The 25,090-nt window shown below is 35.4% G+C and overlaps 2 protein-coding genes and 1 pseudogene across 6 annotated transcripts; 2 read left to right on the top strand and 1 right to left on the bottom strand.

Moving 5' to 3' along the window:
- Positions 1 to 362: 362 nt before the first annotated feature.
- Psf2 (DNA replication complex GINS protein PSF2-like protein) lies at positions 363 to 8,344 on the top strand. Its single transcript, XM_018456248.1, has 5 exons — positions 363 to 742; positions 1,268 to 1,376; positions 1,454 to 1,615; positions 1,777 to 1,828; positions 8,071 to 8,344. The coding sequence occupies exons 1-5, from the start codon at positions 498 to 500 to the stop codon at positions 8,148 to 8,150; spliced, it is 648 nt and encodes a 215-aa protein (XP_018311750.1). The 5' UTR covers positions 363 to 497; the 3' UTR covers positions 8,151 to 8,344.
- Traf4 (TNF receptor associated factor 4) lies at positions 2,614 to 22,354 on the bottom strand. Of its 5 annotated transcripts, none has more exons than XM_018456244.1 (7): positions 21,933 to 22,354; positions 12,587 to 12,760; positions 6,740 to 6,844; positions 6,488 to 6,649; positions 5,882 to 6,199; positions 4,733 to 4,993; positions 2,614 to 3,223 (listed from the first exon to the last, which is right to left on the bottom strand). In XM_018456244.1, the coding sequence occupies exons 2-7, from the start codon at positions 12,758 to 12,760 to the stop codon at positions 2,870 to 2,872; spliced, it is 1,374 nt and encodes a 457-aa protein (XP_018311746.1). In that variant the 5' UTR covers positions 21,933 to 22,354; the 3' UTR covers positions 2,614 to 2,869. The 5 variants fall into 5 exon arrangements, with proteins under 5 accessions (XP_018311746.1, XP_018311748.1, XP_018311745.1 ...); XM_018456246.1 differs by having other exon boundaries at positions 12,587 to 12,739; positions 21,933 to 21,999; XM_018456243.1 differs by lacking the exon at positions 21,933 to 22,354 and adding an exon at positions 21,410 to 21,514.
- Positions 8,628 to 9,313, top strand: LOC108727935 (uncharacterized; annotated as a pseudogene).
- Positions 22,355 to 25,090: the final 2,736 nt, after the last annotated feature.

Here is a 25,090-nt window from a genome sequence, read left to right as displayed (position 1 = left end):
CATATTAAATAAATTAATCTATAGTTCTAGCAGAAATGGACATCATCCGTTTTTTTCTGTTTGTTTTTCTTCAATTTACATTTCCCAAAAGTTCCCTTCATATTTTCGTTTTAGTTCAGGAACATAAATATTATTGCAATAAATAGACGAAAAAGCCTTACTCTATCCTATCATTGCAAGATAAATTTCTTATCGCGATTCGAAAGTGAATGTGCATAATTTACCGGTGCGATTGACAGTTCGAAACGCAACAAGTGGCGGGAAAATATGGCGACGGCCACAACAACGCGCGTTCCCGCCTTTTTCGATTTACCGTGCCTGTCAGCCTGTGTTGGCATGTGTGCCAGATTGCCGGAGTCAGCTGGAGTCAGCCGGAGCACGTTGGAATTGGTGATCAAGCGGTTCGAGTATCGCTCGGAATGCGTCGAGAAGCGCTGAGATACAGTTCTAAACACGCGAGTATCGAGAAACGATCGATTTGATGCTCGGAACGAAGCATGAATCCGAGCGAGGTTGAATTCCTCGGCGAGAAACAGCTGGTCAGTATTGTACCGAATTTCAACTCCAACGTAATTTACTTGATCTCGGGTTCAGTGGGTCCGTTCCGCGCCGGTTTGCCCGTCAAGGTGCCGATCTGGCTCGCCGTCTGTCTGAAGCAGAAGCAGAAGTGCCGTATCGTCAGCCAAGAATGGATGGATATCGAGGGTCTGAACGAGAGGAAAGAGATGGAGAAGATGTCCAAGTAAGCCTTCATCAGAGTTTCTTTTCATTACTTGTCAGCTGCTATGACTTCTGGTTTTCTGTCAGTCTCATCTGAGCATTTTCATATAAACCGCGTTCAGCAGAATGTTTGTTTGCAATTGTTACTTGTGTGAGAGAAAAATATACTAAATTTTCATATTTGAATAATGCCAATTGTATATCTACTAAGTGTAAACATATATTTACTTGGTACAAGAATCATTAATTTGATTTGATTATTATTTTTTGTTTAGCAGATGTGTATTGTTCACAAAAATACATGTTATATTAGTACTAGTCACACAATTATTTATTAAAATTTAGTATGTTTTGCAACTGTTGGAAATTTTCTTCTTTAAAATAGTACATACAATTCCTCTAGACTTAAAAATATAATCCAATTAGTACAAAGATAACTTCAAACAGTTGCAAAGTAAACATTCTGCGGAATGCGACCATTCAATTAAATTTCATAGTAATTTGACTTATTCTATGAAACCTATTCATGAAAATTCCAATGTACCAGGTTGTTTACAGAGATGCCGAGCAGTCATTATATGGACGAGAGTCAAATTCTGCTGAATGTGGCAAATGACGATATTCCTGACGCAGATGGAATAAGAATTGCTGTAAAGGTGAGTAGGATCTACTGGCTCTAATACAAGAGAGATATATTTTTACGAAAGGTAGAACTTATATAATTGTATTTTAGGACATGTGGGACATAAGAATGTCCAAATTACGAACATCTGTGGATGCTTTTGTGAAGAGTGAAGGGGTGCATGCGAGACTGGATCATCTCACTGCAATGGAAATTAATGGTATTCGTCCGCTGCTGCCACATGCGTTAGATCAAATGTTGCGGATACAATCTGTAAGTATATGGCTGTAAGCTTTCAAATTGGTATATCTATTTTCTTTACATGCAAGAGAGAATTCTGTCAATTTTATTATCATCTATTCTTATTACTATAATTTTTATCGTTTTGCAATAGTTATTTTATGTACGAGCTCGTTTGCATGGCTTCTTTATAGGCAAATTCAGATGAAGTAAATTCCCAACAGAGCAGTGGAAGTGGAAGTTTAAGTACGTAAGAAAAATAATATCCAATTATTTATATTAATGCTGTTGTGACATAATAAATAGAGAGAGGGAGAGAATATTTTTATAATTTTTTTATGCTTAATTGTATACATCAAGAAATTTTTATATTTAATAATTTATTTTTTGTACTCAATTATATATTTTATATATATTTCTTGATATGTATCATCTAATATTTCCAATCGTATTGGATCATATACTATAATATAATTTAGATATAGGGAATAAAGTACACGATATATTTTACATGTGAATATTATATAACGCTTTTATTAGCTAGCTTATTTTCATACTGTTACATACATTCACTAGCATATCTCGATCACATTTTCTCACTATATATAATAAGTGCGTATTTACATCGGTGATTATCTCGATTGCTCTTATTCATTGTCCATTATCGTATGGCATTCCGTATTTATATTTACATTGCTAAGCTTATAGTACAGACAGTCCCTTAACAATCTTTGATTTTTTCTCCTTAAAAATAATCGCGCGATCGTAAGGCCACTCTTTAGAAAAATTGAGGCGTTCTACTCTCGTTTGTTAGATTTTTCAAAAATATACAATTTTGTGTAAAAATTATTAGAAAGATAGCGAAAATACTCGCAAAATATCGCATAATAATAAGTATTAATTAATATTAAGTTTTTGCGTATTTCGATTATACACCACAAAAAAATTAAATAATAAAATTTCTCAAGAGATAATAGATATAATATGTATATATATATAAAATTAGGAATTGAAAAAATTGATGCATTCTGGCGCATTACGCATTTGGCAGTGTTAATAAATTAATTATTATTACAATTATCGGCAAGTATAACACGAGTGAATAAATGAAAACTGTTATGACGCAGACAGGTGGCAATATAGTTTGCGTTTTCAATCGATTTAAAATAAACTACCGTGCATTATTTAAAACGACGTAAGTACCATAGTCCCGTCAAGCGAGTACTCAGAAATATCACATAATGTCCGTTTGCAGAAACGTTTCTTCAGAATCGTTAATGCATTCCCTTAGACCGCTACGATTTTACTAGGATCCACTTTAACTCGAATAAACATGGTATCGTCTTTGACGAAGTGTCGTTTCTTCACCATCTCATGGGAAACGAATCTTGGGAAACCGAAACCAAGAGAGTCTGGTTCACGACTCGGCCGCTGAAAGTTCTTCCAGGTCGGGTCTGGTATGAAGCTTTCCACGATGTTGCAAGCCTTTTCCGCGATGACTGTCTGATCGAACATCGTGAACGACACGCTGTGCGAGAACGGCCATCGCAGAAGCGCATCATACTCGCCAGGTAGGATTTTTATGTATATCGAGATATGACTGCCCTCTCCGGTCCCGTTTCCGTTTAAGAAGATGGAAGCCTATAAAATCGAAAAATCTTTTTAGCGAATTAACTTAACATTTAATCTTTTAATGCCAACTAACCAGACAATATAAATACATAAAAAAATGTCCGACACAGAAAATCCTCAAGATATGCAATCTTAAGGAAATGAAATTCTATTCTGTATACTTATTTATTTATACTTTTAATCACTCTGAAAAATATAATATATGAGATTGAGTGACTACATTTTTTATTTTTAATTATGTAAATCTTGTATAATAATTTCTATAATAGTTCTTTTTTAATACTTCATTTAAGGCTTTTGTCTCATTAATTACAATGATATAAATTTAATCAAATATGTAATTTACTTTCATAATATAGAAGGAGGAAAGAATGATACAATTAATTACGCATATATGTATTATATAGAATTGTAACTATGACACACACAACTCTGAAAGTGATTCCTTCACGGTAAATAATACTATCAGTATTAACAAATACTGGCAATATTACTGATCATGTGTAGTTAATGGATTGACGTAGAATACTGATGAAGAAGTGGATTTTAATTCTCGAGCATCAGTATCCCCAAGGAGCACAAAGTTATGAGAAAGTTTTTATAACTTCATAAAACGTTTGTACCATTTACATATCAAAAAATTATACGACTAAAAAGTTAATGTCGGTTATATAACTATTTGTAGTTTTTAAAACGTCTATATAAACACATAACATTTAGTCAATATATGTATATATTCATTAGAAATTTATATAACGTCCATACGACTCTACACAAAGTAATCGTTATGTAGTATTCATTTTAAGATTTTGTAACGTCTATATGACTTATTATATGTTAACAATCTTATAATACTCATTACAAGTTTTTAAAACGCTTATGTAACTCCGTATATTTCAATTCAACTTTTGAGTCATAATATCAGGTTTTTAGGACATTTATACAACTGCAAAGACAAACGTTGTTGCGTTGAAATAATGTGTATATTTATAAAACGGTACGTACATTATAACTTTATGTACGTTATGTATATAACTTCATAAAGTAAAGTCGCAGGTTATGATTATCATAATTAATCTGTCTTATTATCATAACTAATCTGTGTATATACGTTCATTAATTTTAATAGAGTCAAATCTAAATAAATAAAATGGAAAGAAAAAAAGTCGTATAAACATTTCTATAACTGTTATCCATATAGATTGTGCTCCTTGGGTCGCTTTATTAGAATTCATGTCACAGTATGTCACAATGCAATAGATAATATGTCTAAAACTAAAGTGAAATATATTGTCAATAATAGTGTGTGATGTAAGGTTATAAAAATACTAAAAATATTAATGCATATTATTAGTATTACTGATTAGTATTATTAACCGTGTGGGTCACCTTGAAGCAGAATATCATACAATTTTTATTACACTTTTAAGATGCAGCAACAAGAAAGTGGACGTTAAAATGAAAATCAAGCCGAAAATTGACTACTGATATATACATATATATGTATATGTAACGTACTTGTAACTTGTATCCATATTGACTAGTATAAAAAGGTGGACTAACAAGCTCCATCCCTTCCTTTGCTTTTGCTTCTGACATCTTGACGGCATAATCCGTAATTTTCCATATAAGCGTGCCCGTGTAATTTAACGATAGCTTGCTAATCGCTGATTTCAAGCTGGTAATTTGATGTTGTTGCTTCGTCACCAAACTGCACATGAGACTTAGATGCATCTTTGCGGATTCCTCCAGATGTTTGTCTAACGAGAATCTATTTCCCTGTTACAGAAAAATCATGATGTAACACTATAATAAAAATAATAAATGAGAGAATAGATCTCATTTAAACAAATTAACAAATTATAAATAATTTAAATTCTTAAATTACTCCAATTATAACGTCGTTACGGACTGTCGATATTAAAATTAAAGGTAGAATGAATCCAACAGGGCAAATGAGAGTACAGCGCAGTTCGTATGCAAAATAATACCGACTCACTTTGGAGTCCTCAGCATTGAATTACAAAATTAACGAGTGTACATCCTTTGCATGTCAAAATTGAGCCATCAACAAATTGCTAGATTTAACAAATTTTACTAATTTTGTAATTCAAAGCTGATGAGGACTCCAAAGTAAATCGAAAAGTACAATTTATTTGGATGACATCGTAAATTTTGGAATAAAAGAGTAAAATTATTACTTTATTATTTTTCGTACTGATAATTGCGCTGTACTCTCACTCCTGTTTATAGATTTTACTTTTAATTTTAAATTCCCAAAGTTACAAAAATTTGAATTTACTTCATTGAAACAATCGATCAATTAATTTGTCTTTTATTATTCATTCATCACTTCTCATTCTCGAAAAAGAGAAAAGCGCAAATTTTTCCGAAGAAAAATTTAAAGTCAATATACAAAAAAAATTAAAGTATATAAAGTAAATGTTTTTATATTCCGTATTAAATATTATACAATACTTCGGAGTGATGTTAAGATATTTGTATGATATATAAAAGACTAAAAGGAGATTCGGACCTTCATATCAATTTCTCATTCTAAACACAGAGTATTGTATTTCGTAGAAATAAACCTGTTTCAATACTTTTTAATTTATTTACCTTTTTATTATAAGTGGATATAAGTTATGACGTGCGAAAAAATAGTACCTTGAAGCGGCAACCAGCGTCCTTGAACGTACAGGAAAGTAGATGCGTGGTGCAATGATCCTTCAGGTGAACCTCGAGATCCTCTCGGGGTAGCACTGCGGTTTCGCAACGATGAGGACATGCTACCGGGAATCGACCGCATTTCGCGTGATGAGCGCCGAGCGTATCGAAAACGAATTCTTTGTTACAGTAACGACAGGCGACTAGTCTCTTGGCACACTCTCCTAGCTTGTGTTGGCCGAGGTGTCGCCTTTGCACCTTCATACCACACTTGTTTTCACAATAAAGAGGCTCGTAACCGCATGTTCCCGTGTGTTTCTGCAAATATTGTGTTTTTACAATTACCTTCTGGAATCAATAATTCTTGAAGGAATGTCTAATAGAAGTAACAAATTAAAAAAAAGAGTCCATTTTATTTAATAAAATTAATTTATCGAAGTTATAAATATTTGAAATTATAGAAACAAACAACTTAAATAAGACTTGTGTGTGCTTAAACAAATGAAATATCAAGTAAGAGAGGTAAAGTTAGCAAAGAAATAACTATCAAATATTCAAAATAATGACATAATTTCATTATATAATTATTGTTTTTAATAAATATACCTCTAAAGTGTGTCCGGTAAATTCTTTGGCACAAAAATCGCAACGAGCTCTACGCTGAGCGCAAGTATACTTCAGATGATCCTCCATGAGTACGCGAGGTATCATCGCCCCGCATTTATTGCCGCAAGGAACCGCATCGTGTTTACACGTATTTAGGTGCGCCTGTGATAAGAGCAAAATCTAAATTTAGTTGGTCCATCGAGACACAATTCTCATTCTGTAATACCAAGCACTCTTTTACGATGACTTTACCTTCAACTTCCTCAGTTCGTCCGACCATTTGCAACCGTCCTTGTGATGTATGCAGTACACGATGGAACCCATTATTGCCTTTTCTGCCTCCGTGTCTTGGAAGTTCTGAAAAAGACCGAGACGAGGGAGATGTTATTTACCTTCGTCTGTTTGTCGTTTGCCGAAACATAAAACGTAAAACTGTTGGTGCGCGTATACCGTAACTCGGAATTTAAACGTCTGGATTATTAATAGATCAAAATTCGTACTTTTCAGAGAATCTTTTTAGCAAAGTTCCGTTAACTCGCTTCAGGAACCCCTGATCTTTTTCCTCAAAATACTTGAAATAATATTTTATTTTTTTTTATTCTTAAAATATGTTAAAACTTATAAGAAAGTTAAAATTTAATTTTAATTAACTTAATTTAATTACATGAAGATTTTTCATTCAATAAAAGAACGTAATGCATAATATTGTTTATAAATAAATTTCAGTAAATCATAGACAAATTGCCACAAATTAACATGAATTATTTATTAATGATTTAAGGACGATTCCACTTGAATTGCAAACCGGAAGTTCTTTATTTTGAATCGTTCATGCAATTTGTTTAAATTGCAGTTTATTTGACTTGTAATAATCGGAAAATTATTTTTGAGGATGTCACCGGCTGGGCTATACTTTTCGAAATACTAAAGTGATAACAGGGGTGTAGCTCCGTGGGAGATACTGTCTCGTGCAGAGAACCACGTGGGAGGTGTAAGTCAGAAATACTTTAAACCCATTGTTGCGTTGTTCAAGCGATTGCATCATTGATGTACATAATCCGCGTTTTCAAACTTATTTTCGCGAATAGATCGATGTAAAATATATTTTGTTTTTACATGAGATTCCCATATAGCACAGATATCCAAGGGACGTTCTGAAGAACATCCTGAGAATGTCCCAAAGAGAATGTATCAAGAACGTTCGCAGAAATATCTCTGACATAAAATATGCTGTATGTATAGGTTGTAACATAATTTGTTCAGTCAGAACAATACGTAAAAGTTTGGAAGTTTATAATTTGCTATACAATAAGTATAGTTCAACATAATCATTTTTTTTTTTCGTTAATTATTTATTTTTCAGTTTAGAAAAATGCATAGAGGATTGCCAAAAATATTTTGATTATGTCAGATTGATAGACAATTGTGAAAAAATAGTAAATAATTAACAAAACATTGATATACGTACATTACTAAAAAACTTTAACAGTTTTGTATTTCTCTTTCTCTCTCTCTCTCTCTCTCTCGGCATTTTTTTCTATCTTTCTATTAGACTTATTTGTCAAAATTATTTTCTTGAATAGCACGTCAGTTCAGGAAAAGGAATCGTGAGATCCGATCAACCTTTATACCATTCGTATACAAATGCATCCGGTGTATATAAATGCGTATGCGAGCACGCTCGAAGGTGCTTGGAAGTTGAAACCTGCATGACCGGCAAGGTCGAGGAACCTAACGCAACCAGCCTAGCGGTGAGATATAAACAGAAAAGAAATGAAAGGGACAAACCTACCTTCTCCCTTTCAAGATCCTGCTCGAATACTTTATATCGAACGCTTCGAAATTGGAACGCTTTAGAAGAAAGAAAAAACGGAGACATGATATGAAGAAATAAGAGAACCTGAGATATTTGTTACACTTACAAAGTAAATCGACACAAAACGAAGAATAAATCACGGTATTTCGAATACATCATGTAACGTGAAGACATATATGAAATCATATTAAAGAAGCCGAGAGGATTTCATATTAAAAAAGGAGATAGAGTTATTAATATAATAATAATAATAATAATAACAATAATAATAAATATATAACTAAAGTTTCTGCTCTACTAACTCATCCATTGTTCCCTCCTCGGATGGAGTTCTTTTTACATCGTATTAGGTTCCCGATATTAGAATACTGAACACCGCAGCAGGTAAGCATGACGTTACGGTAAAGTAACGGACAATCGATCTTCGCATGTTCTACTTATTCTTCATGCCTTGCAGCGTTGAATGTGTTCGATGTTCAATATTCACTGTCATTGCCATCATAAACGATCAATCGTAAGTGTAATTTACGCAGCATGATTTGTCTCTTGCCTGACCTCGACGAACCAGACGCAATTTGAGATCGAGATCCGTATAGAATAACAAGCGCATCTTGATGTAATATTCATGATTGTTTCATGTTTAGATTGCGTAATGATATTTATTATTTCATATTATTCTATTTTTTTTAAATTAAAAATCTGATTGCTACTTGTATTCTTTTGATTGGTAACATTCTCAGGTATTCTGCTTATCGTCTGTCTTTGATGTGACTCCACTGCAAAATGGACTCGATGACGTAAATGGTATAAAAATTATACCTTACATTCTCCTTGACGACATCAAGATATTCCCACGAATCGACTGTTGCGAACTCGCACTCCATTCGAATAACCGTCTATCTCTTTTCGGATCCGACATATACGACCTTGTCGAATGGTCGAAAATTAACATACGACGCGACGTGCGTTTGATCTCCGCCTCCTCGTTTCCAAAAACGATCGAATCTTAAATCGAATAGTATCATATCGAGGTGATAAAAATCGGTCGATTTAACTATTCAAAGCGCACTGACGCAAAAGCATCCTTTCAATTCCTTCCTGTTTTGAACATGCATATAACAATTTTATTGTTGCTCGAGAGACCGTTACTTTATTTTACCGTTAGATTATTAATTGTTGATAAATTAATGTTTTCGATTCTATTTAGCTTCGAAATGTATACATCATTCACAGATAGAATTGAATATTGTGATATAAAAAGAGTTTGATGTGATGTAAATAGAAATTACATAATTCATGACACACATTCCGAATTTTTATACTTCTCAGAAATATTTCAAATTCCTGTATCTCACATAATCTTATATTATCTTGTATTCTTTATATATCCTATATATATAATATGTATTTGTTATTCGGCTTCTCCTTCTTTTTTCTTTTAAAAGAAATATAATCTTATCATAAATCTCCCAGCGACATCCTGAAGACGTTTTAGAGAACGTCCTGTATGTCCTGAGAATATTTCTCAGATGGGATTTCTTTATACATCCGTCCTTCAATATATGTAGAATTTTCAGATAGACTCGTGCTCAACGGTACAATTTATATAAACTATACTAATTGTGAGAGAAAATTTAGTATTTGTGATTATAATTACATGGCATCATAATCACGGTTATTACTGTTATAATGTTAGTAATAATTTTATTTATAGTTCTATAAAAATATATATATAGTTGATACTGAAAATGACTATACATATATTATAAAAATGGTTGCAATTATCATAATTTAATTATAAGTTAGTCATTTTCGATACCAACTACATATATATATGTTTATAAAGCTGTAAATATAATTATTATTTATACTAATATTATAGCAATGATAACTGTCATAATTATGATATTATGATGTAATTATGGTCACAAATACCAAAAACTTTCCTCTCAGTGTAGGTCGATTTACGAAGAAAAATCTAGTTTTTATTCCAATATTTCTTCCACGCGTGCATGCGAAATCTATAGACAATTGTATGCAGAACTGTTTCAGAAAAAGGTGTAAATGGAGAATATCAAGGCAAGAGACGTGTCCATTTGCGTCGCTAAAGTTGGTGATTGTTTACGTTAGCTTTAGCGGGTTCTGCGTGCGATATAGGATGCTCGCAAACGGACGGAGGTTCACGGCTTCCCCTCGTGGAGCGAGTTGCCGCGGAGCGTAACGTTCTCGTTCACTCGAACGGCGGAGTTCATCGTCGTGGAATGCGCGGCGAGGAACAATGCGCGAGGAAGAGGAGGAGAACGCGAAGCCGCGCCACTTCCGGCGTAGACCAACCGGAGAATGCCACCGTCGTCGTCGTCGTCGTCGTCGTCGTCGTCATGGGAAGAGCAGGGACAAGAGACAGAGAATAGCCGAGAGCTTTTAATATAACACACCATAATTATACTGCTCGTTGGACTAAACGTAACCGTCGTTCGGCGTTATCTCACATTCTCGCATTCCTGAGCAGCGGAGGATGACATGAGGGGAACCACAAAAGGTCGCGACGATTGCGGATGTGCGCGCTCTCTCTTGGATTTGAAACGCGCGTTCGCAACTGAACGAAGAGTGAAGACATACACCATCAAGCATATCGGGGGTTTAAGAAACTTCTCCCTAGAACGCGAAAAGATGCATCTTCCTACTTTCTAATAACCTCATTAAATTCGTTAATCTGCGTTATACAACGATTATATCTTCTCCTCATACATTTCAACATGATAGAGAAAGAACAGCGTATTGTATTTAAAACTCAGAAATAATTCTGAACAGGATTTTTTCCGGTGAAAATCTTCAGACATAATTTGAAATTTGACATTCGATCATCTAGTCATAGAAAATATAACTTTGAATTTGATTTGTTAGATTCAGTTCTTTGACTGAAGAATCGACGATAAATGATCTTTTTTCAATTTTTTAAATACAAAATTAGAAAAAAGATTATCGCATTGAAATTAATATCGTTAAAATTAACAATATAAAGAAACGGCTCAGATGAATAAAAATCAATTATGAAAAATATCGTTAATTTTTATGCAAACGACAATTTAAAGTTCAAACTCTGAGACTTCAGAGAAATTTTTTTTAGACGAAGATGAGAAGAAAGATATTTGCCTCGAAATTAACATTTTTAATTATTCATTAATTTTTTATGAACAAAAATTCAAAGATGAAGTTCAAACTCTGAAGTCTCAGAGAATTTATTTAGATAATGAAAGAAAAGATTATTGCCTTGAAATTAACACTTTTAATTATTTATTAATTCTTACACTCTGAACAAAAGTTCAAAGTTAAAACTCAAATCCTGAGGTCTTAGAGACTTTCTCACTCACTTTGTTAAGGTGCTGTATCTCTTAACATCAGTTAACTCCAATTTAATGTATATTCTTTTCAGAATCCGGGATCCGGAAATTGCGGTAAGTAAGTCAATTATGAAATACTCGGGTTCTTTTAACCGAATACTTCGCGTCATCGCCGTTCATCGAATCGAGCGAGAAGAAGCAACGGGAGGAGAGGTCGAACGACTTCGGAAGCGGTCGAGGCCATCTGTTACGCTTGGTTCCCACGCTTCCGCTGCTCGCCGGTCGTGCCTTACAGCTAGCATTTTATTCCAGTGAGATAGCACCGGGTGCTCATGCACGAAATTCTACGAATCGTATAAGAGCGCGAAGAAAAATCCCCATCGTCGTCGACGTCGACGTCGTCGTTCGCGCAGCATCTGGCGACAATATCGAAACGCGACTGTCAAGAAGAACCGTTCTCCTGGCGCGGGATTCTTGCAACGCATCTTGGAGTCAACGGTCTCGACGTGATCACCGTAAACTTATATATTCCCGATGTCTTCGCCGGAAATGACGTTGATATATAGGAAACCAACGTTTCCGTTGATTTAACCGCAATTTAATCTCTATAACAGAGTTCTCTATTTCTTTTTCCGTGCGTAGTTTTACATTATTACGGAAATTACATTACGAAAATGGCCATAACAAAAAGAACAAAATTTAACGAAATGAAGATAAAATTGTGATTGTCAAACATATTCGCACAAATTATTATAAATGTGTGTCGTTTTTATTATGATCGATCGTCAGCAGTTGTCTACGGAAATATTAGTTATTTTGAACTAAGAAAGCATTGTTATTGTCCTGTTAATAATACTTTACAAGTGATTAATGAAAAGCCAAAAAGAAGAAAAAGGCAAAAAAATTATTAAAAAAAAAAACATAAAAAGAAATGTGTCAAACCTCATCGGTAATTATAGGTGCTTTGTCCATGGTGTCGTTGATCGGGCTGGGCGGTGACGTGGGGCTAGCACTGGGGCTTACGTGAAAAACCTTGGACTCCTTGGCAGGTCTCTGAGGTGACACCCTCGCCGGAAAGCTCAGGGTCTTGGTCCACTGCGACAGACCGCGCACCATCTTCAACGTTAAAGGCACTAACGTCACTCGCGCAACCGAGATAACTCGGATTTACCACTGGAAACCATTCAGTTTCGCGACTCGCGAAAGAGGGACATGGCTCGTGTCCCTGTTTCCTATATTTAAATCGCGTTCCCACGGTCCCAAGTAATTCGCACTTTTTATTCGCGATCGTTTCCCGAGAAATCTCGTGACTCAGGCTGATTCGAGTGTCGCGGTCGTGACACTCGACAGGAAGTTGCCTGCCCGTACAGTACAATTCAACTCGACTCCAAGTAAACCTCAAGAAACTAGCCAAATGTGAATCTGCTCGAGTAAACGATAGTACTCCTCTCGGCTCGGCAACGCACAAGACCGTGTTTACTGATGGACTGACACGCAGGCTGTGACTAGTTCTGCAACTCCTCTGGACCCCATCATGGTGTCGATGGGGACGACGAGAACGATCGTAGTAGTGGTGGTGGTGGTTATACTGATGGTGGAGGAGGAAGAGGAAGAGGCAGCGAAGAAGGAGATGGAGGAGAAGGGGGAAGAATCGGTCGCGAGCCAGAAGAGCCGTTCGAGCGACCGGGAGACTGGTTCCGCGAAGGATGGTGCATGATGCGATCATGCGAATGTAATTTCCCAGTTTCTCGGTCTATCCGCAGTCATTATCCTCCGTAACTTCCTGAAATCTCTCCTAAAAGAGTGTGGGAACTTGAAACGATGAATGACTTCAATCAATAACGAAGGCGATCGCGCGCGCGGTTCTGTACAGAGCGACCTGTTTCGTAAATTGTAATTCAATAGATCTAGATTTTTTTTTGTAAACGGTGTTAGATTACGTTGATAAATTGGATATAGTTAGTTTAGGATCTTATCTGTAGGATCAGAAATAAAAGATAAAAGGGATTGATTAAGACTAAAAGATGTTGACAAAACTGGTCTTTAGATTAATCCACCCCCGCTAAAATAGAATTTTATTTTGAGAGAAGATAACTAGGGGAAACATGACAACTGAGAGAAGAACACTGTCGGGAAGTGAAAAGGAGGGAGAGACAGGTCGTGAATGAAGGAGCATGTGCATGTAAAACAGGAATGCGCTCTCTCTTTCTCCTTCTCTCTCTTTTCTTCTAGATGGCGAACAGGTACGATCCTGTACAAACCTGCAGAGAGTGGCTTTCAAAATGTTTGCTTAGATCATTCCACGATGATTAAGGTATCTTTTATTTTTTAATTTCGTTACAAAGGATAATTATCAGTTAAAATATTATCCCCTCCATTTAATTCCTCTCGATGAGAAATTTTCACGAGAAACTACGCAATTTCCTGATATAAAAAATCTGTTTTCTGAACTAGAACTCGATTCTGTATTTTGAAAGGTGAAAGTTACAAAAGTTAAGGTGAAAATTAAGATGAAACAAAAGTTAAGGGGGCTTATTACGGTTCCTTGTGACGAAATGAAAATTACAAAAGTAATTGAATTTACCAGAATATTTATAACTTCATTGGTTAACTTCTAGTGAATTTAATCATTTTTGTAATTTTCACTTCGTCACAAAAACCGTAATAAGCTCCAAGGTAAAAATTACAAAAGTGAGCGAATTTACTAGAATATTTATAATTTCATTGGTCAATACCTAGTAAATTTGCTCACCTTTGTAATTTTCACCTTGTTTCAAAATACAGAATCGACCCTCTAGTGTATACTTTTGGAAGTGTACACTTTTCAAACCTTGAGAGAGGTATATGTTTGATATTTGAATGCAAGAAAGAGTTATAAAGCGGTCTAGTGCAGGTATAAAAAAACCGACCTATAAAGAAACTCACCGTGTGAAAAAAAGCCTTTAAAAAAGAGCCTGATTTCCGTTTCGATACCGGAATAGAGCTCTTTCGGAGACAAAGAGCTCTATGGCTCTATCGACGACGGTCAGAAAGGAGAGAGACGCACGTGTTGCCAACTGCAGATTTGTGAAGTAACGAGCGGAGGTGGGGGCGGGGCAGGGAGGGGGTGAAAGGGAAGGGTTGAGGTGGGGGGGAATAACGACATCGCCGGACCTATATCGCCGCCCGGTATGCACACCGTGCATTCAACTGCATTCAACTGTGCGCGGACTGGATCTAACCCAGCTGTGGCCTTCTTCGACCTTCCCCCCACCGATAATTGGCGAAGGGAAGAAGTCGCGGCGGCTCTCTTGGCCGGCGACCGGCCATTCCAAATCTTCTCCCGACAATCGAGAAAGCGATCCGCTCGTGGATCACCGGGTTCGTGTGGATTACCGATCACGAAGCCGAATAAGCCGTTCGGCGGTCGAATAAATATCTAGGCGTATCGCACACGCGTCTCGCTCGCCGAGCGTTCGCCATCGTTGCTTCTCGAGTCGCTTTGGGAGCGTAACGATTAATGGCTACGTTTACGCCGTGCATTTAGGCCGCGGCCTATACAATAGATGTCCTTGTTTAGCCTGTATATTAAATAAAGACACCTATCGTATAGGTCGCGGACTAAACGCACGGTGTAAACGTAGCCAATATTAGGTATCGCTATTATAGTCCTGTATCGTTTAACATTTTTGTTTGTCTAGCTCTCTACTTCTTTTACCGTTTTGCGAATTTGAGAAAGGTTTCGCACGAAGATAAATGAAATAATTAATAATAAATAACATTTAATTGAGAATAAAATAATTGATAATTGCGTAAATAAAATAATTAACAGATATATCAGTATTTTTCTGGAAACGCTAATCTCTAGGAATGGATTTTCATATCGTGATATAAAAATTATATTTGACAGATGACAGACTACAAGAATGAAACAAAGCGATAGTGAAATATATCCGTGGGTGATGTGAAATTTTTGGACGAGTTAAAATTTTGTTTGTGTTCCATTAATTATCTATGGAACTTTAACTTTGCGACATTGTTGAAGAATGATGTGTTTTTACAACATTATACTTATAGAAGAGTTATTTATTACTTGATGTAGAACAAATTACTGTCTGTAATGGACTTTTAAATGTCAAGAGATATCGATGTCCCAATTCAACTCTGTATCGAACGAAATTATTTAAGCTAACAACTTCCTGGTGGAAATTTTTCTTATAATTTTTATACTTTAGAACTATTCGGAAAGTTTACATCTCTCAGAATTTTTAATACAAGTGAATTTTGAAATATTCTGAAATTTTTCATCCCATAATTTTTAAAAAGTATTTTTGAATTTTTTAGATTTTATAACATTTCATCAGAAATTATACTTACAAGGACTTTTAGAAATCTTACGATATTTCATAAGTAACATATATGAAAAATTCTGAGGAAAGATGTAGATTTTCTGAGAAGTGTGCCAATTCGTATAAAAAAAATGTGAGAAAGTTATAAAATTATATAGAAATTCTGAAAAATTATATGAAAAATTCTGAGAAAAATTTTCACCAGGGCTACTAATATAAAAACACCTTCCGATATTATTTTATACCTAATATTTAAAGAAACGATAGTATAGAAAGAAAAGATAGTATTTTGTAATCGGTAGATTATTTAACTACATTATATATTACTCAATCGTTTGCCGATCGCATGCGCTTGTACTTCGCGCCGCGTGCATCTGTCTTTCGATCACGTGGACCGCAGGTGAAACGTGCGCGAGCAATCTGCTGCGAGATCGCAACTAGATCGGAGTTTTCTCTTTTGAGGTAGGGATTTTCGTCGACGTCCTCGTACACGTCCCGTGTCCAGACGGGATACAAAGGTGGTGCCTCGTCGAAGCGCGTCGGCGATACGAGGAGCACCTGGCAAGACGATGGGAGGGATCGAGCACATGCGGAGGATAGGAACGGAACGCGCATCGTCCGGGGAGTAATGTTGGGAAGCGTGCAGCTGTCATAGCAGCTGCGAACCTCCTTCTCTATCTCTCTCTTTCTCTTTCCTTCTTGCCTGGTGATCGGCAGCTTTCCTCCGGCGCCTCCTGCGCCTTTTGCCTCACGTCGGCTGCACACCGGCCGCCTAATTCCTGCCTCGGCATACTGATTCTTTTACGGATTTTTATACTCCTTCGTCGTAGTAAATTCTTTAACGCAGCTGGAAACGCAGCCGTACCGGCATAGCAACGGAAGGCTAAAAGATGGTCTAGAGCACGTCAGTGATTAGAATGTCCTTTAATCGACTTCACGACGTCTTTTAGACATGCATACTTCAAATGCCGTACCTCTGCGTTGTCTCACAGTTTATTAGAATAATAATCAATGTTTAGTAAGCACGTATATTTATTGTACAAATGTAACGAATGGGTGTGTATTGTTCAACGTGTTTATATATCGTATATTAAGCTTCTAACTAGACTAATCCTTTTACTTTCGCCATAATATTGTGTTACGATTGTATTTAATTGATTTCGTGATTTTTTTAATATGAAAGAAATGATTTTATATTTTAGAGGGCCAGGAAGTTTGTAGGATCAAATTAAACGTGAATTTATTTAGGAAAGGAGTAAATGAATACAATTCTCCACTTAGATGATTTACTACTATTTTTGAGATGTACAAATTATACTTTTGAGGCTTCCGATTATTTTTTTCATAGAAACTATGCGATTTGCGGATTATCTCGAGTCTTGATACAACAAGTTAAATGCCATTTATAATAAATTGTTAGAAAAATGTTTTTACAAAATAATAACAATGTAAACATAAAACTCTAATTTTTTAATCAATATTGATGTCATACTAATTTGTTACCATTTTGTAATATTATTGTTATCATTTTTCTAATGTCTATTTTAGGTTCAATCTGCAGAGCAAAGTGTTTTAAAGAAAATTAAAAAATAGCAAAACTTGAAATTTTCGAAACTGTCTTTAATGACAAGCAGCTCCTATATTTTTAACAAATTTTATATTATTAATAATTTTCTAAGTCTTAAATATAGCAAAATAACTAAATAAACTTTAAATGTAACATCTACAAAGAATTATGTCCATTTATTCCTTTTCTCTGAAACAAATTTACAAATTTCGCCTCCAGTTTAATCATATAAAAAACATTCTGTCTCTCCTAAGTAAAAAATAATAATAATATAAAATAGATTTTCCAATTCAATTATATTTTATATTTCCTTTATGATATAATTAATATATTACATTAGCGTTTTATTTTGATAATCTCGTTATGAACAAATTGCTCCTTAAATAATCGGTGACTGTGATAATTTACTTTATGACAGAGAAGCCCGCATCTTTAACTCCGTTTTGAAACCAGCTACCATCGTCGCGAGAAAAGAAACATCCTCCTTTTCAAGACGAAGAGATCTGGCTACATCTGTGTCCGCTTCAGCTGCCTCTTGTGTAAAACTAAACTTCCTACCCTGCCCACACATCTGCTCGCTGCTCTCTTATGACACATCCGTAATGGATGTTGTGCGACGTATCTCGACAATAAGAACAAATGAAGCGATAGTACATTCACTGATCTCTAAACCTCAATTTTTTATATTTCGAATTCACATTTACTTGCGATATCGCATGACGTTTGTTTCTTTTCATGATATTTCAATTTTACTTTTGTTATAATGCGTAAATACATATGTATCGCACAAGTTCAATCACCGTATCACTGTTCGCCAAATGCTAAATAATAATACAATCAATTCGTTTAAAACGAATAGTTTTATCTGATTTTATCGTTTAAGTTTTTTACTGATACGTATAACTTATGACAGATTTGAAATAATTTTATCTTCTCTCGAGTACTAAACAAATTGAGAGAATAAATTATATTCCTGTCCTATATCTGCATATAGACTTTTACACGGTCACTCGCGATTATTTACGCTTGCGTAATCGACATTAGTATAGCTAGCGTGGAAGCGCAATGGAAGACTCGTGTCGCAAAACAGCCAGGTGAAAGGAAAGTTTCGCAGCGTTTCATACTAGATAAGTTAGTGGATTCTTCACAATGTCGGATCTTCGACGTATTATTCGTTTATCTCAGACCTTGAAATGAATAGAATATTTCTTTTCATTTCAATCGCAATACTATTTTCAAAGAAGTTATAGCTGTTATTATACACAATGAAGAAACTAAAGAGAGAGAGAGAGAGAGAGAGAGAGATATTAAGAGATTAAAAATTAGATTTCATATATATCTGTACAAATAAATCACGTTAAAATTGCAAATAATATCTATAATATTATCTAATATATCTGTAAAAAAGATTCCCTTTTCTTTATAAATAAGTTATCAGTCTTCTGAAGTTAAGATTAATCGAGAACTCGAGATAAAAACGTAATACCATTTGTTCTGATTATAAGACAAATTATATTTTTTGCATGCCAACAGCTTGTTGACTCGTTTTAATATTTTTTTGTGTTATGTCCCGGCAGTCCTAACACCGTCTCTTCTCCTTTTCTAATCGAATCATTCTAAAGCCAGAAAATTGGAGCAGCCGCAGAGCAATCGGCGCAGCTGTCGACAACTTCCAGAACATGTTGGACGACGGCAGCTGCACCGAAGCGCGGCGCATTACCGCCCAATTCGATCGACAGAATGCCTATATCGAGTGTGCCTACGTAGATACATGCGTGGAGCATACGGTCGGGTGCGTTAAAACGATGCCCGGATCACGAGGCCCGCATTCGCGAGGATACTTCGAAGTGACGCTGACGAATCACCTGACTCCTCGCGGGCACGAATGAACCGAATTAATTGTATAATCAGGATCGCTGAAGCCCGTATCAGACTTAAGATTGAGATTGAATTTGCATTTGACCAATCAAAGCAAAGGTTACTTCGATATTGGTTTTCTTTCTCCTGATTGGATAATTTCAATCTCTCAGTATGTGTTGATCTGTATCGGCAACCGGATGTGTAAGAAAGTACATTATAATTGTCGCACAATGTTCGCTTTATACCGATATACCATATACAACCGTTTTCTATGGAAAAATTTTAAAGTAATTTACACATGCCTTTTGGTAAGTTATTATTGTTTGAATTTATACGTTTATATTGTAATGTGACTTTATATTGTATTGTGATTAGATTTTCAAGAGTTGATCACGAATGGCATGTGAACGGCGTAGATTTTTACATCCGAACAAGATTTATTATGCGTTTTTACAAGAACTTATTGTATATCAAATCCATGTAAAACGGTATCTGAAGAGGGCTCAATCTGGTAGCCGAAACTTGTAATTTATTTATGTGTTTCTCAATTTATTTAATTAAATGTTATTTTATATTTTATATTCAGACTGACTCAATCTTTGATGTTTCACCAATTTTCGGACTATAATTTTTACGTATTGACTCTTACTTCGCCCTTTATTTATTATTTTTATTTTTATATAAAGAGTCCTTCTATTTGTTTAAAATTTCAATCCCATTCTCAATCTTAGATCTATATAAGAGATCTATTCGTGTTGCTTGTAATCCCCAAAAACTTTTCAAAATGAGATAAATAGATATTCAGGAGTTGAAGAAAAAGAAAGCGAAGATGTGCTGAGTGCAAAAGTTGCAAGCAACGCGAATGAATCTCTTATAACGAATTCTCGGTTGGACGTATAATACTAGTGCGTACTGGTGTATATTAAAGCCGTTATACACTGATTTAATCTGTGAGTGAAATGTAAGTATTTCTCTCGAATTATAAAATATGTACAACACACTAAAGTATTGAGAACTTCACGGTTTAACCCGTTTCTATATTTATATGAAACACACATCTTTACATCAATTTATGTATCAGTGCGCACTGAGTGCATTTAATCGAATTCGCTATCACTCTCTAGTCTGATAAGCTTTAGGGTCATCTTTCAGAGCGCTACGAATGAAGCTCTTTCATCGAGCGGACGAGCGGTAAGAAACACCATTTCTGCACGCACGACACTGCGTATGCTGATAAGGGAAAGTTAAGACTTCACGAAGTCGTCCGCGCGAAAATGCCGATATACCGCAACTCTTTGTTGCACAAACATTTATTGAATTCGTGCGGAAATTGATAGAAAATATTAAATAAACTAAGAACGTTGTTGAGGTGGGAGGGCGGTCGCCCTAAACTCTTAACATTAGGACCACTGATGGTGCAATTTTGACTCTGCTAATTATTTCAATGTTTTCTTTTTTATATTAGATATATAGTACAAAATATTGAAAATGTGTGAATATAATATAAATAATTCTAACGATATAGATAATATCAAAACTTTTCACTAACCGAAAACAAAGATTATAGGAATTAAATTACCAAATTGCCACTTTCGATAGTTTTAGCGGAATACCATCGGCAGTTCTAGAGTTAAATCACGTTATTACTCTTAAATTAAACATTTAACACGGTTCCTGATTAACGAATAAGAAAACATATCGTACTACACATAAAAAAAGTTAATAAACCGTTTTTTTCAGAACACTATTAAATGATACATTTTATAAATTTATAATATACTTTATAAATATATACTTCCCTTACAAACAGAACTCCAATTCAATACTGAAAGATAACGATTAATTAATCATTTTAAGTATTAAAACACTATTATTTATAATGAATAATTAATTACTACCTTCCAGTATTAAATTTCTGCAAGAGTTTATAATACATATACTTTTATAATATCTCTACTTTATTGCACAGCGTCTCCAGTCGTCGAATAATCATATTGTTCGCGAACTTACCGTTTCAAATATCTGGTTGACATTATAAGTCAATTGTCCAAGTCCAGGAATGAAAAGTAGGCGGCGTCAAGACGGACGAACACCACTGCCCTTCAACAGTTCAATAGCGTCGACAGGTGGTATCGCGCAAATCGTCAAGCGTAATAACGAAGTTCCCGCGGTGACCGGATTGGAATACCTTGAACTTGTCTCCAAGGCTTCCCTTCAATCTCACCCTCGGTTAGAAACGAGTTTACCTCAAACTCATTTTTCCCCTCAGATTGGTCCCTCTGTCTCTGATCTCGAACTTTCTATCAAACTATCAATGCCTAGTTCCGAGATTCAATGAATCGGACGATGTGAATGAATCGGAAGAGCGTTGCATCGTGAAGAGCGTTCAATCGAATATTGTATAATCACGATATTCTCTCTCTCTCTCTCTTTCTTTTCCCCTTCTCGAACGAATAACGATATAGATCCGGAGCGGCAGATCCAACACATTGCACTGCGTGACACGCGTCAAGATCGGAGCTCCGTTTCTTACGAAATAGCCGCGAGACTGTTCGGGGAAGCGATGTGTCGCGCGTCGCCTGGAGTTCGTCGAACCTGGATCTATCTATCGTCCGGCCCTCGTCCGGTCCGGCGAATGTCCCTGCTTATCGGAACGACGAGGGAGACTCGTTCGCGTGCGTTCGCAGTCGCGCGACAGCGTAAAGTCGACTGCACAATCGCGTGCGGTCGCATTACCGCGTATGTACATATGTGCGAAGTGTGCGTACGACGAGACCACGGCACCGCGGCCCCACCGCGTTCTAGGCAAAACTAAGGTCCCTCGGGATATCACGCTCGACGGTGGGGCATACGCGGTGTACGCCTAGGTAACCGCGGAGGCAGGTGACGGTAGACAGGTGAACGTGTTGGCGGAACACAGGAAGTGCTGGAGACAGAGAGGCGATACAAAAGCCCTTTCGGTAGAGGGGGAACGGCGACATCATCGGAGGAATAAAAGAGGGAGTGAGAACTCGCCAAGTGCCTAGAAACAGAATTGTGGAGAACTGTGCGTACTTAGCCGCGGGAGAACATTTCCAAAAGCGCACTTTAGGTTCTTCTGATAGAAAGAATTCGATATAAAATATAACGATAATACGAATTAATTTATTCGGAGAATTTATTTAGACTTGGATGTTCCGCCATAAATTGTACACTAAAAAAAAGATGTTATATCAACAGCATTATTTTAATTAAAAATAATGTTGTTAATTCATACATAATATATTATTAAAACAAGTTATGCTCTTGTTTTAATAAAATTTTATTCCTTTTATTAATATTGTTATTGAATCAAGATTATTTTCAATTAAAATAAGACTGATACATCTTTTTTTCAGTATAATATAATTGCTTAGAAAAAATTTTTGTTTTTATCAATAAAAAATTTGTATTAAAAGAGGACATTAGAATTAATAAAAATTAACAAATAGATAATAATTGGTAATTTATTAATTTATATATTAGATACATTATTTCGTTACATGACTATTGGAAAAAGAAGAGAGAGTGAGAACTTGCAAAGTGTCATGTAAAAAATGTTTTTACACACATGTGTGACTAGTTTTCCGTGTAAAAATAACACATTATACTCTGCATACAAATGTGGATTTACACATTTAAATATGTATAGAGCCATTTTTACACGGACAACTATACAAATAACACACATTTTTTAAATCATTTTTTACACGTTTGCAATACAGGACTGCATTCCAAAACGTCCTCTTCGAAGAAAATTTTACTTGATATAATATATCTACGTTATATATACTACATGTATTTCCTAGAAATACGAGAGCCACGCATAATAAACGCAGGAGAAAAGCTTCTTTTGGATTCTTTCAATAGAAAGAAACGAATGATTCTTTCTATTGAAAGAATCCAAAAGAAGCTTTTTGATTCGAATGATTGGATACATTATTTCATCACATATTTGCATGTAATTTTATTACATGCAAACATGTAATGAAATAATGTATCCAAAAGCAAAAATATTGAGAACAACGATGATCCTAATTAATTTATTCAAAGCTAGAACTCGGAAAAATAATCCGAATTTTATTAGATTTGTGTGATTTGTTGACAATGTTTATAATAAAAAAGTTATCCTCGCCTCGATTTCCTACTTTAGTTGGGAAAAAGGTCGGCTTTAGATTGTGGGTCGTAAACTAACGTCGCCCACGGTATTCCGAGAAGCGTGACGATAGCAATGATATACGTAGCGGATATCGTAATAATAACATTTAGAGCTGACTGTATCGCTTTTGTCGAGTCAATTATATTGCCTAATGGCACTTTTTGATAGCATCGACAAATACGTACATCCTCCATGTGCTCAAATATCCTAAATCAATCTCTCTTCTCCTCCAAGAGAAAGAATACAACTAAGATTATCTATCTCAAGATTATGTACCTCAACAATCGAAGAATTGTTCAATCTTCCGGAGCTGACGTCAAAATTTGTAACACAGTAATGAACCTGCAAGATCCATCTAATTTATTCTAATTTAAAGGCACTAATTAATTTTAGAGACTCAAAATAACAAAAAAAATGAATACTAGCTAACAAGTATATTTATATAATAAGATAATCCAAATTTGCGTGACATATGTAACATAAAGAAAATTAAATCAGTTGATATTTTTGACAAAGAGCTTTCTCAAGCAGAACAATAAGTCACGATAACGTCAAAATAGCATTAAAATGAATAGGAAATGATTGAAAAATGACTTGTAATGATCATTTTGACATCATTTTGACATCGTAATAACTTATTGTTTTGCTTGGATTACAATGGAGTAAATCCAATAGATCCACCGTCAATTCCGGAAGATTAAGTTTCCGGTTCCATAAATGTAAAATCAATTTTAATCTCGGTTCAATTTATCTTTTTTTTATCTTTTTTTAATTCTTAGACTTATAAAGAGATAAAGAATAAATTGAACCGAGATTAAAGTTAATCTTACATTTGTAGAACCGAGTATGAGAAATCTGTGAAGAAGAAAGACGTGTTCTCGAAAATATTAGGAAAATATTTCGGTCATCCGATCTCGCGTAGACATATCTCACCATGAATTTACCCGTCAGGAGAGTTCACTGTGCTAAGCAACAACATGGCGTTATTATGCCGCTTGCGACTCGTTGCGTACAGGAATAGCTCGCACATATCCCTCTCTTTTACTCTTTTGCTTCTTTCCTTTCTTCTTTCCTTTCTTTTCTCTCTTCTCCCCGATACGCGCATACATACCTCGTTGCGAGCGTCGCGTAGGAAAAGCTCTCTCTTTCTCTTTCTCTCTCCCTCCTCCTCCTTTCCTCTTTCTTCTCTTTCCTTCTCTCCTCTCTCATTCTCTTTCTCTCATCCTCTCTCTTTCATTCTCGACGAAGGATAGTACACTCGAAGCACGACATCGTCCTCCACCGTTCTCCAACTTCAACGTAACGCGGTGAAGTCATTGACTGTGGAAACCGGGGTAACGAATACGAACTAGGAGTACAAGAACGTCAGTTTCAGATTCCGTTGATGCTTTTAGCCGCTAATGGGACTGGATGGAGGTCGAAATGTACCTCAGAAGAACGTAAACACCAACAGTGACATCAATATTATAATTTCTTACTTAACAATACAAGTATATATATATATATATATATAT

The sequence above is a fragment of the Mycetomoellerius zeteki genome, unplaced genomic scaffold (genome assembly GCF_001594055.1).
Source record: "Mycetomoellerius zeteki isolate Tzet28-1 unplaced genomic scaffold, Tzet1.0 scaffold564, whole genome shotgun sequence".
Taxonomy (NCBI): domain Eukaryota; kingdom Metazoa; phylum Arthropoda; class Insecta; order Hymenoptera; family Formicidae; genus Mycetomoellerius; species Mycetomoellerius zeteki.
The sequence above is the reverse complement of the archived record's forward strand: the minus strand, read 5'-3'. Positions and strand labels throughout refer to the sequence as shown.

Bases quoted from the DNA above. Each gene is read 5' to 3' on its own strand.
- Traf4 (XM_018456244.1), bottom strand. From the start codon at position 12,760: ATGGTGCGCGGTCTGTCGCAGTGGACCAAGACCCTGAGCTTTCCGGCG. The intron at 6,845-12,586 runs GTTTGACACATT...GGTCTTTTTCAG, and splicing joins CACCTATAATTACCGATGAG to AACTTCCAAGACACGGAGGC. The intron at 6,200-6,487 runs GTATATTTATTA...CAATATTTGCAG, and splicing joins TTACCGGACACACTTTAGAG to AAACACACGGGAACATGCGG.
- Psf2 (XM_018456248.1), top strand. From the start codon at position 498: ATGAATCCGAGCGAGGTTGAATTCCTCGGCGAGAAACAGCTGGTCAGT. The intron at 743-1,267 runs GTAAGCCTTCAT...CCAATGTACCAG, and splicing joins GAGATGGAGAAGATGTCCAA to GTTGTTTACAGAGATGCCGA. The intron at 1,377-1,453 runs GTGAGTAGGATC...ATTGTATTTTAG, and splicing joins GAATAAGAATTGCTGTAAAG to GACATGTGGGACATAAGAAT.